General features: G+C 25.2%; 2 protein-coding genes across 3 annotated transcripts in view; one reads left to right on the top strand and one right to left on the bottom strand.

Moving 5' to 3' along the window:
• Nucleotides 1-1,218: 1,218 nt before the first annotated feature.
• LOC132917922 (conserved oligomeric Golgi complex subunit 8) lies at nucleotides 1,219-7,040 on the bottom strand. The gene is made up of 9 exons (XM_060978922.1): nucleotides 6,776-7,040; nucleotides 6,106-6,177; nucleotides 5,650-6,044; nucleotides 5,371-5,584; nucleotides 5,159-5,310; nucleotides 4,810-5,082; nucleotides 4,544-4,750; nucleotides 3,931-4,074; nucleotides 1,219-1,903 (listed from the first exon to the last, which is right to left on the bottom strand). The coding sequence occupies exons 1-9, from the start codon at nucleotides 6,819-6,821 to the stop codon at nucleotides 1,802-1,804; spliced, it is 1,605 nt and encodes a 534-aa protein (XP_060834905.1). The 5' UTR covers nucleotides 6,822-7,040; the 3' UTR covers nucleotides 1,219-1,801.
• A 121-nt stretch (nucleotides 7,041-7,161) lies between these two features.
• The window catches only part of LOC132917930 (neural cell adhesion molecule 1-like), a 158,608-nt gene continuing 151,931 nt past the window's right edge, over nucleotides 7,162-13,838 (top strand). For both annotated transcript variants that reach the window (XM_060978941.1, XM_060978934.1), the window contains exon 1: nucleotides 7,162-7,494. Coding sequence is in view for 1 of the 2 variants with exons in the window: in XM_060978934.1 (XP_060834917.1) it covers nucleotides 7,443-7,494 (52 nt within the window). In the remaining variant the exon portion in view is untranslated. The remainder of the gene's footprint in view (nucleotides 7,495-13,838) is intronic.

Consider the following 13,838-nt stretch of genomic DNA (forward strand, 5'->3'; position numbering starts at 1 on the left):
TGTTTGACATAGGTAACTTAAATAAAAAATAAAAGCATTTATTAATGTTAGATATTTACCAGTAAATAGTAATTACTAATTACTAGGGCTCAGATTTATATATAAACACATATTTTTACTGTGACTTGATTCGTTTCAAGGAATTTCCAATGAAATTTAACTATATTTTATTTTACATATTTTTACATATTTTGCCATAAGTATATACATGTTTTTACATATTTCTCAATAATTCCATTTTTTCCTACATATTTTGACAATTTGTTCATTTACGATTTTTTAATAATTATTAAATATGTACGATTGTATTTTTCAATACAGACAATTTCCCATATTTCCAAAAGTACAAAATAGTAACAAAATAATACCAATTATTGAAATTAATCTACGGTAGATATAACTTGCTCCTTCAGACATAGTCAAAATGCAATACCGTCCAATAACATCAGTGGAAGCCAAAGATAATTTAGTCGGTATAAGGCAATTTTACGACAAAGTCGAAGATCTCTTGAATTTAAAAATTTAAAAATGGCTGTTATAATAAATTGTAATCAAGATAATTAAAATTTTTTAGCTTTTTTTATTTATATTTTATAATTTGTAACATCTTTTTTTTTTAATAATTTTATTATTTAAAATATAATTTGTTTCATTAGAAACTCATATGGATATATTATATAATTAAATATTAATAAATAAATCATATTAGTAAAGTACATATTTTGATATTTTTAGCACATATTTATGTACATATTTTGGTTTCATAAATACATATAAATCCGAGCCCTACTAATTACCTATGTTAGTAACTTAGATATTACTTAATATTCATATAATTTTATTTGCTTAACATAATCAAGAGTTGTAACATCGTAAGTCGGTAATTCAATAACTACATTGTATTTTACATACAATTAAGTTTCTACTCCATTCAGGGAATTGAATACCAATGTTTTTAAATAATTTAATATAGACAATATATCAAATATTATGTAAATGCAATGCAGTAATATACTTTATATTTGTATAAAGTGTAATAAAATTCTATAAGTATATATGTAACTAGACTGTAATATTGTGCAATGACAACACTCCTGTCATAATAAACATAAATAGATTTCTGTAAAATGTTTGTAGTTTTTGTAATTATTTTACTATTTGATCTAGTGAACCTTTTATCTTCAATAGGCCACCAATAATTTAAAAATAAAAATAAAATGAAATATATAAGTATCCTTTAATTGTATTTTTATAAATTTTTTCTAACATACAAATTTATACACGCTATGAGTTGGACATCACTAGTCTATAATCTACATAAGATTGACTTTTCAACTTTTTAATAATTGATATTTGATATTTAAAAAAATTCTAGGTGTTGAAATATTTGGTTTGAATTGATCATTGCCCTAACTAAAAGTTAGGGAGAGTAAGGAGGTACTATTGGTAAAATATATTGGAAAATATATCACGAGTTCAAATTTCATCACTAAGTAAATTAGCACAACAATTGGCAAGAAATACAAGTTTTGGCATAAAATTAATCTACATTAAAAATTATTTTATTTTAAGAGATAAGTTTAAATAAACATAAATAACAAGGCAATAATACAATAATGATAATGAAAATAATAATAAAGACTATAAGTTTATTAACATTTGATTAAAAATAAATCTATAAGCTATAAGTAATATAAATAGTATAAATAACTTTTATTTAATAAAAAAAATAAATTAAGTCATAGAGTAATTCAAATTATCAAAGAGTTGTAGATGAAATAAAGCTATAATATATAGCCGTTTAATCTGTTGATATGTTATTCAGTACAGAAATATTTTCGAATTCATCCAATAACTCTTTGATAGGTTCATTAATAATTTCTGAATCAATGTATGTTAAATTCTGTAAAAAAGATACATAAATAATTAATTTATTTAGAAAAAAAAAACAGTAACACAAAATTCTACTAGTAAAATTATTAATATTTTCAGACAACTTAAAATTTTTTAATTCAATAAAATATACTTTTATTAAAAATAATAAATAATCAAGAAAAATTTAGATAAAAGTTATCGGTAAACTCATATAGGAAAATTTCATTAGACACTTTTAATCACATTAGATAGGTATTAGATTTTAATATATTATGTGAGTCTACTAACTTCAGTTTCAAAAATATTTGAAAAAATCATTTATACTAGATTAATAAACTACATAAATGCAACTGAAACCAATCCACACCATACATTTGATTTTAAACCATAACATTCAACCACATAAACAATATTTTGAAAGAAAATTCTATACTATAGAGCAGTATTTTTTAGGTATTGCGCAAGAATTTGATCGCGTCTAGCATGACAATCTCTTATAAAATTAAAAATACCAAATATTCTGTCTGCAATTTATAATCTTATAAAATCTTTCATCCCTGATCGCTGTTTCTTAGTCCGTATTAATTCGAAAATGAATTTATTCTAAACTTCTCAAAAAGTATAGCAATATTATTCACACTTCATCTACCTAACACTGTGAAATGTTTATAAGTTAAAATAGATAAAAAATAAAAAATAAATTTGGAACCCACACATTTCTTCAAAACTATAACAATGGTACCAATGACTTAAAATACTTTACCCTTAATCAATTGTCACACTGCCTTAAGATGAAAATACTCCCTACTTCTTTACAAATAAATTCTAATACCCTTAGTATTCTAGGGTGTCCGTATCTAGGGCAGCTGTGCCAAAACTCATATAAATAAAATTCAAGTTTTCTAGTCCAATATACTACAAATAATGTCAAATGCGCTCTGGTTCTCAGAACAGCTCTGTTTTCACACAGAGTTCAAATTTCCTTTAGTTAAAAACTACACATAGAATATCATGCAAAAAGTGCACAATATTCCAAACTCAGTGATTGCGATATTCTCACTTAATCAATAATAATTTAATATATATACAAAAAAAATTAATAGTAAAAATGTTATTATATATTATTATTTTCATACTATATCTTATGAATTATTATGTTATGTACAATTTTGTAAATTATTTTATTTTATTAATTGTACAATTGGAAAAAGAAAAAAATACTATAACAATGAATGAATTACATGATTTTGTCAGGAAAACTTAAAAAAAAAAATTGTATTTAAATATGTGATCTATGAAAGTGAAATAGGTAGACACATATATGTCACCTTAGTTGTTATCAAGGCATAGATATTTAATAATTACTTAATTAATTTTTAGTTTTATGCATCAATATAAATTTTTTTCACAAATTAACTATTTTTTTTTTTGAATTTTCTTTAATTTATATAATTTAACTACACATCTAAATGGTTATCTGGTCGTATGCACTCTACCGTATTTATCATTTTACAACTAATTATATCTAAATTTTAGACAATTTTGTAACAAGTGAATGATGTAAAAGTAGTTTTAATGATAAACAAAAGTTATTTTTTAAATATAATTATATTATTTTTCACCATTCTTACGTTATTCATTATAATAAATAATTATAAATATAAAAATTGGCAATTAAAAACAAATATTGTACTTAAATAAAATAAATAAATATTGAAATACTTGTTTCGTGTCCCTCAAAAATTTGTTAAATGTATCAGTAAAATAGAAAACTGTGTGTGAATCCAAGTATTATTAACTAATGTTAACTTAATATACGATAAAAAAGTATAGCACACAGGGAAATAGTGTTATTCTTTATTACAATAAAGTCATGATAATAAAAATATAAATTACTTAGTAGAGTGCATACCACAAGGATCTCGTAATCGTAGGTAGACCGCAATTTGTGGTCACCGCAAATGACAAAATAACCCATCTATTTAAACTTACTTAGTTCAACAAAATATTTAACTAAATTATTATACCAACAATTGTAGTATTTAATAAAAATACCTCTTTTTGAAGTGATGTTATTGTAACTCCAATGAAAGCAGCTATACTAGCTGGTTCATATACTTTGTGTAAACATCTTTGTACGTATGGAACAACATCAGTTGAAAAACAAATGCAGAGTTGTCCGAATATTTTTTTGTCACCCTATAAATAATAAATCTATTAAAACTTTTATTGAGGTAATATTATTTATTATTTCAATTCTCGTTATAAATGTAAAATCAAAATGACTGACATTCATCTATTATATTATCATAAATAGCTTTAGGAAGACATGTCGTGCATAATTTGAGTATAACAACTTATTAAATTTACTTAAATATTTACAATAGAATGTCAAATTTTGTGTAAAAATAGTAGAATTTAATTTTTATTAATTTATGAATTATGTTGGTTTGTACAAATTTTTTTAAATTTTTATGTAATAATTTTCAATTACAGAATCACTTTGTTTAAATTGTTTACTTAAATAAAACTTCTAATAAATCTATTAATATCTATTAATTTACAGCAACAGAAAAAAGGGCTAATTTAATTACTATTATGAATGTAGACAATTTTTTTCTTACTTTAGTTTACACTAAATAATAATAATATAATTAATAATCTTTACTTCATCATAGCTTTTAAAATCATCTTGATAATACATAGAAAATAATGCACAGGACGCATTATGTAATGTAGTATGTAAACATTTGGTGATTTCATCGGCAGCTGCATAAGGAGCATACTCTCCTAGGTCATTGAGAGCACTCATTACACCATTACAAAATTTTGCCAAAGGATAATATTCAAATACGGGTGATGGTATATCATCTACCTAATAAAATTTAAATTTAAGTATTTATTAAAAATATGTTAGGTACTTAAATGTCTTACTTCATCGTGAGTTTGGTTCATTCCAACATTCTTAATATTTGTTTTTAAAAATGTTTGTAAATCTGTTAGCCAAGTAATTTCTGTCATTTTTAATAAGTCTGAAAATCTTTTTACAGTCACATTGATAAAAACAGGTGCTATGAGACCTCTGAAATCAGTTCCAATATGTCCCAATGATTGGCCAAAGTACATACATTGTGTGAAAATTGTCTCTAATGATGATGGTCGACAGTTTGGAAGATCTTTTTTAAGTATATTAATAAATTGACATACCTAGAAACATGTACACATATAATTTGTTAATGAAATAAATAAGATAACATATTTTTTTTATACTGTTAACTGAAACCTTTTGATTGGTCCAAGAATAATAGAACTGTAGTTTTGATGATCCAGTATCAGAAGAATTATCTTCAGAGCAAAATATTAGGTTGTATTGTGTAGCTATATTTGAAAGACAAGATCGTGATACCTCAATAGTTTCTAATAGGTGTTGACTACCTATAAATACAAAACATTATTATCTATTTTCAACAATATATCAACACAAAATCTACTTACTGCTTTCATCAGGAATATTTTCTAATTTAGAATTAAACCATGCATTTCTAGTCTGTAAAAACTTAACAGCCAACTGTTCTTCATTTATTAGATTTAATGTTCTTAATAGTCGAACAATACGCATACACAGTGGTAATTCTAAATCCGTTCTTAATTCTTGACAAAGTGCTGACATCAACGTTAAACGATGTTTTTCTACTTCATCATGTAACAACTAAGAATTTATAAAATTTGATACAATTAAATTTTACATTGTTTATTATGACATTAAGTACTAACCTTTACAGCTGGTATATTATTGGGTAAATGTTTAGCATGATTTGCCAGTTTTAGTGCTTCTTCATACAGTTTATTTTGAATACAGGATAACATGAGCTGTGGAAGTTCTAGAGCATGATGCATAATACGGGAGTTCCAAACCATAGCTAAAGTATTACGATGGCGTTTTTCTTTAACATCTGCCCACTGATGTAACATTTCTTGACATTCGGTTTTAAGTTTTAATAAATAATTATCTAATGTGATAGTTTTTTGTTGTGTATCATCAAATTTATTATATACAGACTCATAACAATGTGAAGTCTTCACAAATGTTTTGTAGTTATTTAATGCTAAATCTTTAACCATTTTAACAATGATGTCATTTTTATCTTCTAATGATTTATGTTCTTTACCTAAAATAAATATATATATTTAATAGTGAGTTATAACTAAACATATACTATGAGTAAATACTTAATTCTTCTGCAGTGCACTTTCCAAGATGATCTAAATAACTTTTAATGTTTGGATCAGTTTTTACATCATCTAAAACAATATACAATTATAAATTTACATTTAATATAAAGTATAAAATAGAATTACATAAATAGTAAGCAGCTTAGGTATATGTATTAGGTTGGGCTATGATTTTGTTTTCATGTGAATTAATTTTTATTAAATTTTGTTTTGGAATAATATTACTTGTTTAAATCTGAGGCTGTTATTAAAAATATAAAATGGGACGATAGTAATAGTAATAGTTGATATGCCTAGGTTTTCCAAGGCTCTGAATATTACATAATTATAGCACCCATAAAATTTTAACTCAGTTGCGCCGATGTATTATGCATACGTCTAATGCACTGTACCAATTAATACATAATTAGAAGATAGATAAAGATAGTTAATAAAGAAATTGAAATGTCTGGTAGAGAATGTAATTAACTGATTATAACATTTTCTAGAAAATGAGTTCACATGTCATTATGAACATGGAACATGATCAAACATTTGGAACAAATTTCAATTAGCTATGTAATTTTAGATTTTAACTGCAGAATAATTACAACTAACTTCATATCTTGTAATACTTATACCTATCTACCTACTGTTTCGTTGGATCAGTGTCAATTATTCTAATTACCTGGTATTCCGTCTGGAAACAGTAAATCTATCAATTGGCCGTCCATAATGTGAGTGTCTTTGACCCTTATCGGTTTCAATAAAATAATCCCGGAATGTCACAACAAAAAATAAAGTATCATATTATAAGCTTAATTTTGTTACATACAAACATAATGTTAAAAAATATATTAATGATCATTATATTAGATATTATTTAGATTATTAATGATGATGTCGAATGTTGATACTCTCTTCGACTAGCACATCAACAACGAACACGTTATCACACGTCGCGTAGTTATCCGTTATCTTTAGGTAACCAACTGCATTCACCAATCACCAGTCGCCCGACCACGACCGCGTGCGTGCTAAACCGGCGGCAGATATCGCGCGCGCGGGCTACCAGAGATTTGAGCACGTTCAGTTTTCGTCTGAACGCGCCGCGTGCCAGTGTGCCCTACCGGTAAAGACGGGTCTTTTTGGGGTTTTTCCTTTTTATCGAATCCACGAATTACGTTATTTTCTTTCTTAAAATGAAACTTGCAACGTAATCCATTTCGTAACATGTGCAACGGATAGAAGTTTTCCAATCGTTGCGATTTAGTTAATATATTTAATTTGCGTACACCTTCCAATAATTTTTTGTATCGATTTCTCCTGATTGTTATTAAATTTTTTCGATCACAATGGCGTCATGGACGAACTCAAAAAGGAGTTTCAAAATTTTCACAGTGACAGGTAAGATTTTTCAAAATGTATTTTGTGATAATACAAAACGTAGATATTAATAATATATATTATATTATGCATCTATATAAGATAAAGCCACATGTGCATTTATAATATATTCTGCGCATGTAATATATACGTCTAATATAATTAAATTATAAACATTTTAAATTTTACAATTTAATTGATGTTTTACTTGGAAAAATATTTTGACATTATAACGTTTTTATATTTTTTTCATCTTTAAAGTTGTACACTAATTTCAAAATTCTACCCCATACTATGGGGCCCATAGGACATAGTTATAAATAATAATTTTGTAAGTAGTGGGGTAAGTTATGGGCGGTCCTTCCCTCACGCTATACAGCCTATAGTTAAAAAAATGTCAACACGATTATTTATTGTATTACATTTGTTTACAGATTGTAAATTTTTTTTCTATATTTCTAATAAAAATAAAAATAATAATTTGATATTTTCTTAACAACTTATACTTTACTTATAATTTAAAGTTTACATGAGCATTGTATATATTATATATATATATATATATATTTTATTATTTATTATTATAACAACCAGATACTTAAAAGTACCTGAATAAATTATAACCAAAATATTTTTTAAATATATTTAGTGAGTTTTAATGTGTTGAAAACGTTTGAAAATAATAATATTTAAAATACATTTGAGAAATAAGCTTATCCTATAGGAGATCAAAATGTTTTAAGATAGCTTACTTAGCTTTTAAATATTTATAAAGATTGAGACTATTAGGAAGTATCTAGTTTCTCACAGTTTTGCTTAGATATATAATATTGTAGTCAAAAAAACAATAATGTTATATGTTATATTATATCTTTGGACGGTTTAAAAAATAAAAAAAATTATATAAAACCATAATTTACCATTACTGCGCACGCCGTAGATCTATGCACTTTATACATTCATTGTACACATTATTACACCCTAAATCTGCCTAGCATCTGAATTACCTCCGTTGAAAATTATACTTAACCTAACAGATAGGTGTTTATTTTAAAAAAAGTATCTAAAGTATAGGTAAATTGCATTCCATTTAGTTTTTAAATTTTGTTCAATTTTTATGGATTTTTATTGTCTTATATATTACTGTTGTAAAAATTGAACTTAAATATATTGGTGTACCATGGTTTCACAAAAATACTTAGAGTGATAAAGAATTTTATGATCAACTGGATAATAATCATCAGGTAATAAGTTTATTTTTAACATCATTTCTTGAGTATTTAATATTTTATACCAAACTTAGCCCAACTTAGAGGGGGCTAGGGGGGCTGCAGTCCCGGCCCCCGATATTATTTGGGGCCCCAGGCCCCTGTTGATATTTAATTATTAAAGTGGCACTGTGAAATTTTATGATATTATTGCTTACGTAGTTTACCATTCAGTCTACAGTTTATCTATACATACATTTTGTTGGTCAGTTTCACATCATTAGTACAATCGGTACATTAGTTGTTAGTATTCTGTCGACTGTAGTAGTGATGTTAAATTATTAAATTAGTTTTTAGTCGAGTTAGTGAGTTTTGTTCGTTACTAGTGTGTGCCAAAAACTATTGAAATTTGAAAATGTCTGAGAAAAAAATGATTTATCTCAGTTGTTATGCAAAACAAAAATTAAAGAAGGAGGCGAAGACGCAGTAAGCAAGTTACCTAAATTAACAAATTTTATCAAATTTTTTAAACTATCAACAGTGCAAACGAAGTAACTAACACACTTGATTTTTCAGATCTAATTCAAAAGTTTAGTGAACTAAAATCTAGAAAAAAACCGTTATCTTAAATTCTAAACCATGTAAATTTTTTTATTATTTACATTGACTATGTTGAAAAATGCATTACCACTTTGACTTTGTGTACAATGTACATAATGTATATCAGTAAACATTTGTTTAAATTAAAAACTGTATATACACTTCTTTATTTATATTTATAATTTTAATTTCATCGTTTTATTTATATTAATCCTCATTAAATAATTACTTATAGACTTATGGTATAATTTATTTATAATCTTGTAAAATAAATTGAATATAAAAAATCCATATAGTAAAAAGACTGCATTTATAATTTAAGTTGATAATTTAGAATTTAGATAATAATTAATTTTGGGGCTCAATCAAAAAATTAGACCTGGGCCCTAAAATTCCTAAATCGGGCTCAAAGTCTGTTTTTAAGATATGTAATTTTTTTCTTGTATTTTTAGTAATTAGTATTTCGTACCAATTAAATTTTTCTCTCCCTTTGATTATAGGACTTTAATAGTTTTTTTAGTAGATTATTTGTAATTTTATTTCTGAAAACCATACTTTTCTTATATTGCTATGCTTGTGAACCTATAGGTACGTCACTTGGTATCACACATACCTATTTCGTCTATGACATTTGTCTTTATAAAATTAGTTTCGTTCACCTTCTGTCGGCTGCAAACGTAGTAAGTACACATATTAACATAGTGTGTCAAAAATAAAACTGTTTCAATGAATCTAAATTGTATTGAGTGTATAGCTGAGGTGATAGTTCTAGAAAATATAGTTAAATTGTTTGAAACGGTGCGTCGTTGCTTAAGCGTCCGTACGAAATCGAAATAAATATGTTATACAGCACGGCAGTGAGATGCGGAAACCAGTAGCTATCCTATAACTAAATGAACGATAAAACGTCGTTAGTTCCCACTTTGGACGATGGCACATTATTGTGTGCCGTACTGCCGTCCCGCATTTTTATTGTTTATATTATTAATTATTTTATTGTCACCGTTTACATAGTGTTCATTCACATATTATGATGTTCCTGCAATTGGTTATAACTTATAACTTTTAAGTTTTATATATTTTATTCCGTATTGGTTCTGAGTTTTTGACGGATAAAATATACCGACGATATGGCGGCTGCCTATTATACAAATTATAGGATAGTAATTATACGACAAAAATGACAATTATTGTATTGAATAAATTTGATAATTTAGACGTATTCATGTTATGTTGGTTATATACGCACATCTACTGGTATAAAAAAAATGGAAAAATCATGTAGATAAAAAAATGTGAAAATATGCCTGGAGTATATTATAGTATAAATATTATTATGTTATATTATATAAGTCTATCGTCATAGACATATTGATATATACTCGTATTATATTGTATGTATTTCATTAGGTAATTATAACTTATGGAGCTTCTTGGTTTGAGTGTAGCTTGTTTAATCGAGATTACCTACTCCTGATTGAGAGAAAACAATTAAAATAATTATAGTCGGTCGATAGATACCTATAATTTTAAGTCTATAATTAATTGTGATTTATAGATGAAACTTGGTTTGGTGATGTTTGTAGGGAACATGATCAAGGTAGTCCCGCGTGACCGTATTATAGTGAATTAGATAAAGCGTACGCGAGCACGTTTTTCGTATTTCTATGTAGGCACCTATGTCAAAGTAAAACCGTTGAAGTAAAAAATATAGCATACAATAGATGAATGTATAATAAGTAATAATTTAAATCAGCTTTATACAGTTGGTTTATAGGTAAATTATTTTACTTATTACTGTTATACATAAACAGTGCGATTCTTTTATTGAACAATACTCATTATTTCAAAATCTATTAGTGGTTTTGAAAACATTTTTTTCTTATTTTCCCGAGTATTTTCCAGTTAAAATAAAATAAATTTTATTTTGATTTTGATTTAATGAGTGTTTTTTGATGAATGAATTATCGAATTATATACGATATACTATATAATAATGAAATAATAGTAAATAATAATTTGATGGCAAATGTAACATTTTTTCGGTAAACATTTTATCACAATAAATCGTTTTAGATTATGATCAAAGAAAGTAATGTATTAGTTTTGTAATAATAATTTTTGTTACGTTGACTTTTTTTGGATAGGAAAAAAGTTTCAAAAGTTTTATACAACTCTATTATCGATTGGAAATTGAGACTACAAAGTACTTCAAAAAGGTCAATTTTCGATTTTTTCTAGTGCTTTCTATCATTTATTTTTACTATGCCTTGCTTTCATAATTATCATACACTATAGATAAAATTTTCTTGTACCAAATTCCTCTTATGTTGGTTTAACCTTAACGTGCCAAACAGTACTTCTGTAATAGCTGTTTTTATTTGATCCAATAATGTATCATGTTTATTTTTTAAGACTATCTACTAATTTTCATGAAATAATAGATAGGTAATTCTAATTTTAAACTATATTTCTAAATATTTGTAAGTATATATAATGACTAAAACATTCAATAACAGTTTAATATTAAATAATTATCAATGTAACTTATAGTAACTGTGAATGACATATATAATTTTTATTAATACTATAATATGTGGGTTCCTATATTTTATAATTAAGGTTATCATATTATTATCAAATACATTTTTTTTTATTAGTTTATCTATTTTCAACCAAACAAATATATATTTTTTTATTTTATGATCTAAAAAAAAATATTAGGAAAACATTGTTGTTTTAAATTTCTTTTTAGTTCTTTATAAAAATAAAAATTTTTAAGAAATAAATTATATATTGTCATTTACAAGGTATGATTAGCTTTTAAAAAATAAAGGAGATATAACAGACCACAGTAAATTGAAAATGGCTGAAACAAGTTTTATTCATGGTATTTCTGTAAATTAACAGAACTTTATAGAAACATGCGTTGTAGAGTACTTTACGAGTTATATTAAACTTTTACGTAATAATATAAACTCGTGTTTATAATAATATGTGTGGATTGTATAAGAGTTGAATTATTTTCATCGTTTTACCAAGTTAATATACAGTTTTGATGAACTCCCAAAGTCCGAAAAACAAAGTTTATAACATATAAGTCTTAAAAATAAATAAGCACTATTAGAACTTATGCATTTATGTATAAAAAACCTTATCGAACTGAATAATTTAATGTTAGTTTAAATCAATTCAAATTGATGTTTTCCACAGATTTTTTCTTGTTGAAATTAAGAACTATTGCACAGGTATCTTTTTAGTTTTTGAATACCTTTAGTTTAGAAACAGACGATGGATTGCTTCTAAAACTTAAAATACTTTCTTAAGTATATTTTATTTTCTTCGACCTGAAAATTTGCTCATTTGAAGTTAGACCCGAATTCTTTAACTTTTTTGACTTAGTAATCGAGATCCCCTTCCATCCTATTAGTAAGTTACATAGTTCATTTTCTACATTAAAGGCATTCCAGTTATATAAACCACTCATATCGTAACGTATATTAATAACATAGTTATATATAGTTGGTGCAAACGACAATCCAACAATTTTATTATAATAGCTAATTAATTCAGATTCACATCACTTTTCTTATTAGGGACCCTGCAGAATCAAAAAAAAAAAAACCAATAAAAATAATTCCATTAATTTTAATATTATACTTTAGAAAAAAAAATCAATAACTCAATATAGGTCTACATAGAATATCGATGTTTTAGGTATTTTTAGAACATACTTAGTTGTTTTATTTTGCTTGTAATTTGTATTAACTTGGTGTTAACTACTTTGTTATTTGCTGTCAGCGTGTTATATATTTTCTTCTGCTTATTTAATTAGCAATATCACTAAGATAGATAGACTAGATAGATAGCTATATCGTAACTAGTAATAAACAATTATTATACCGTATTACAATTTTAGTTAATAATTGGAATACTTTTTAAAAATAAAAAAATAAATTAATGAACATCGAATATATAATGTGATCGCTGATCAGTAAAAGTTTTTGAACCTTTGGTCTTGAGTTATATGGAAATTTAACCTTCCGGTTGATGGCGTGACACTATAATCGGTTGTGTATTTTCAGTAACCATTTTTATACAAAGAATTAGCCAAAGTTTGCTCATGATAATCTAATAATGCTTTTAGCAAAATTAAAGTGTTTTATCAATTTATCATTTATTTTTACTGATTATTGTTTATAAAATGTTGTTTTTAATTTGTATTAAATTATATACATGATACGTGTATTAAAATGTTCTGTGTTTACTCAAAAAACATAATATGAGATGTATTTAATTAACAAATTTTAGCATTGAATAAAAATGTATTTTAGCAGTCTCAATATTTTAAAAATGTCACTATATGTATATAAAATAATAATAATATATGTAATGGTGAAAAGTTTCAAGTCCCTATCGTTAATATTTTTAAAATTACTATATAATAAAAAATCATTTTATTTTTTAAAATACCTATTTAATATTTTCTAATTTAAAATTTCTAAAATCTATGAAATAAAAACTGCCATAATGTGTTTTTGATAATTTTGCAATGGT

Source organism: Rhopalosiphum padi, chromosome 1 (genome assembly GCF_020882245.1).
Source record: "Rhopalosiphum padi isolate XX-2018 chromosome 1, ASM2088224v1, whole genome shotgun sequence".
NCBI lineage: Eukaryota > Metazoa > Arthropoda > Insecta > Hemiptera > Aphididae > Rhopalosiphum > Rhopalosiphum padi.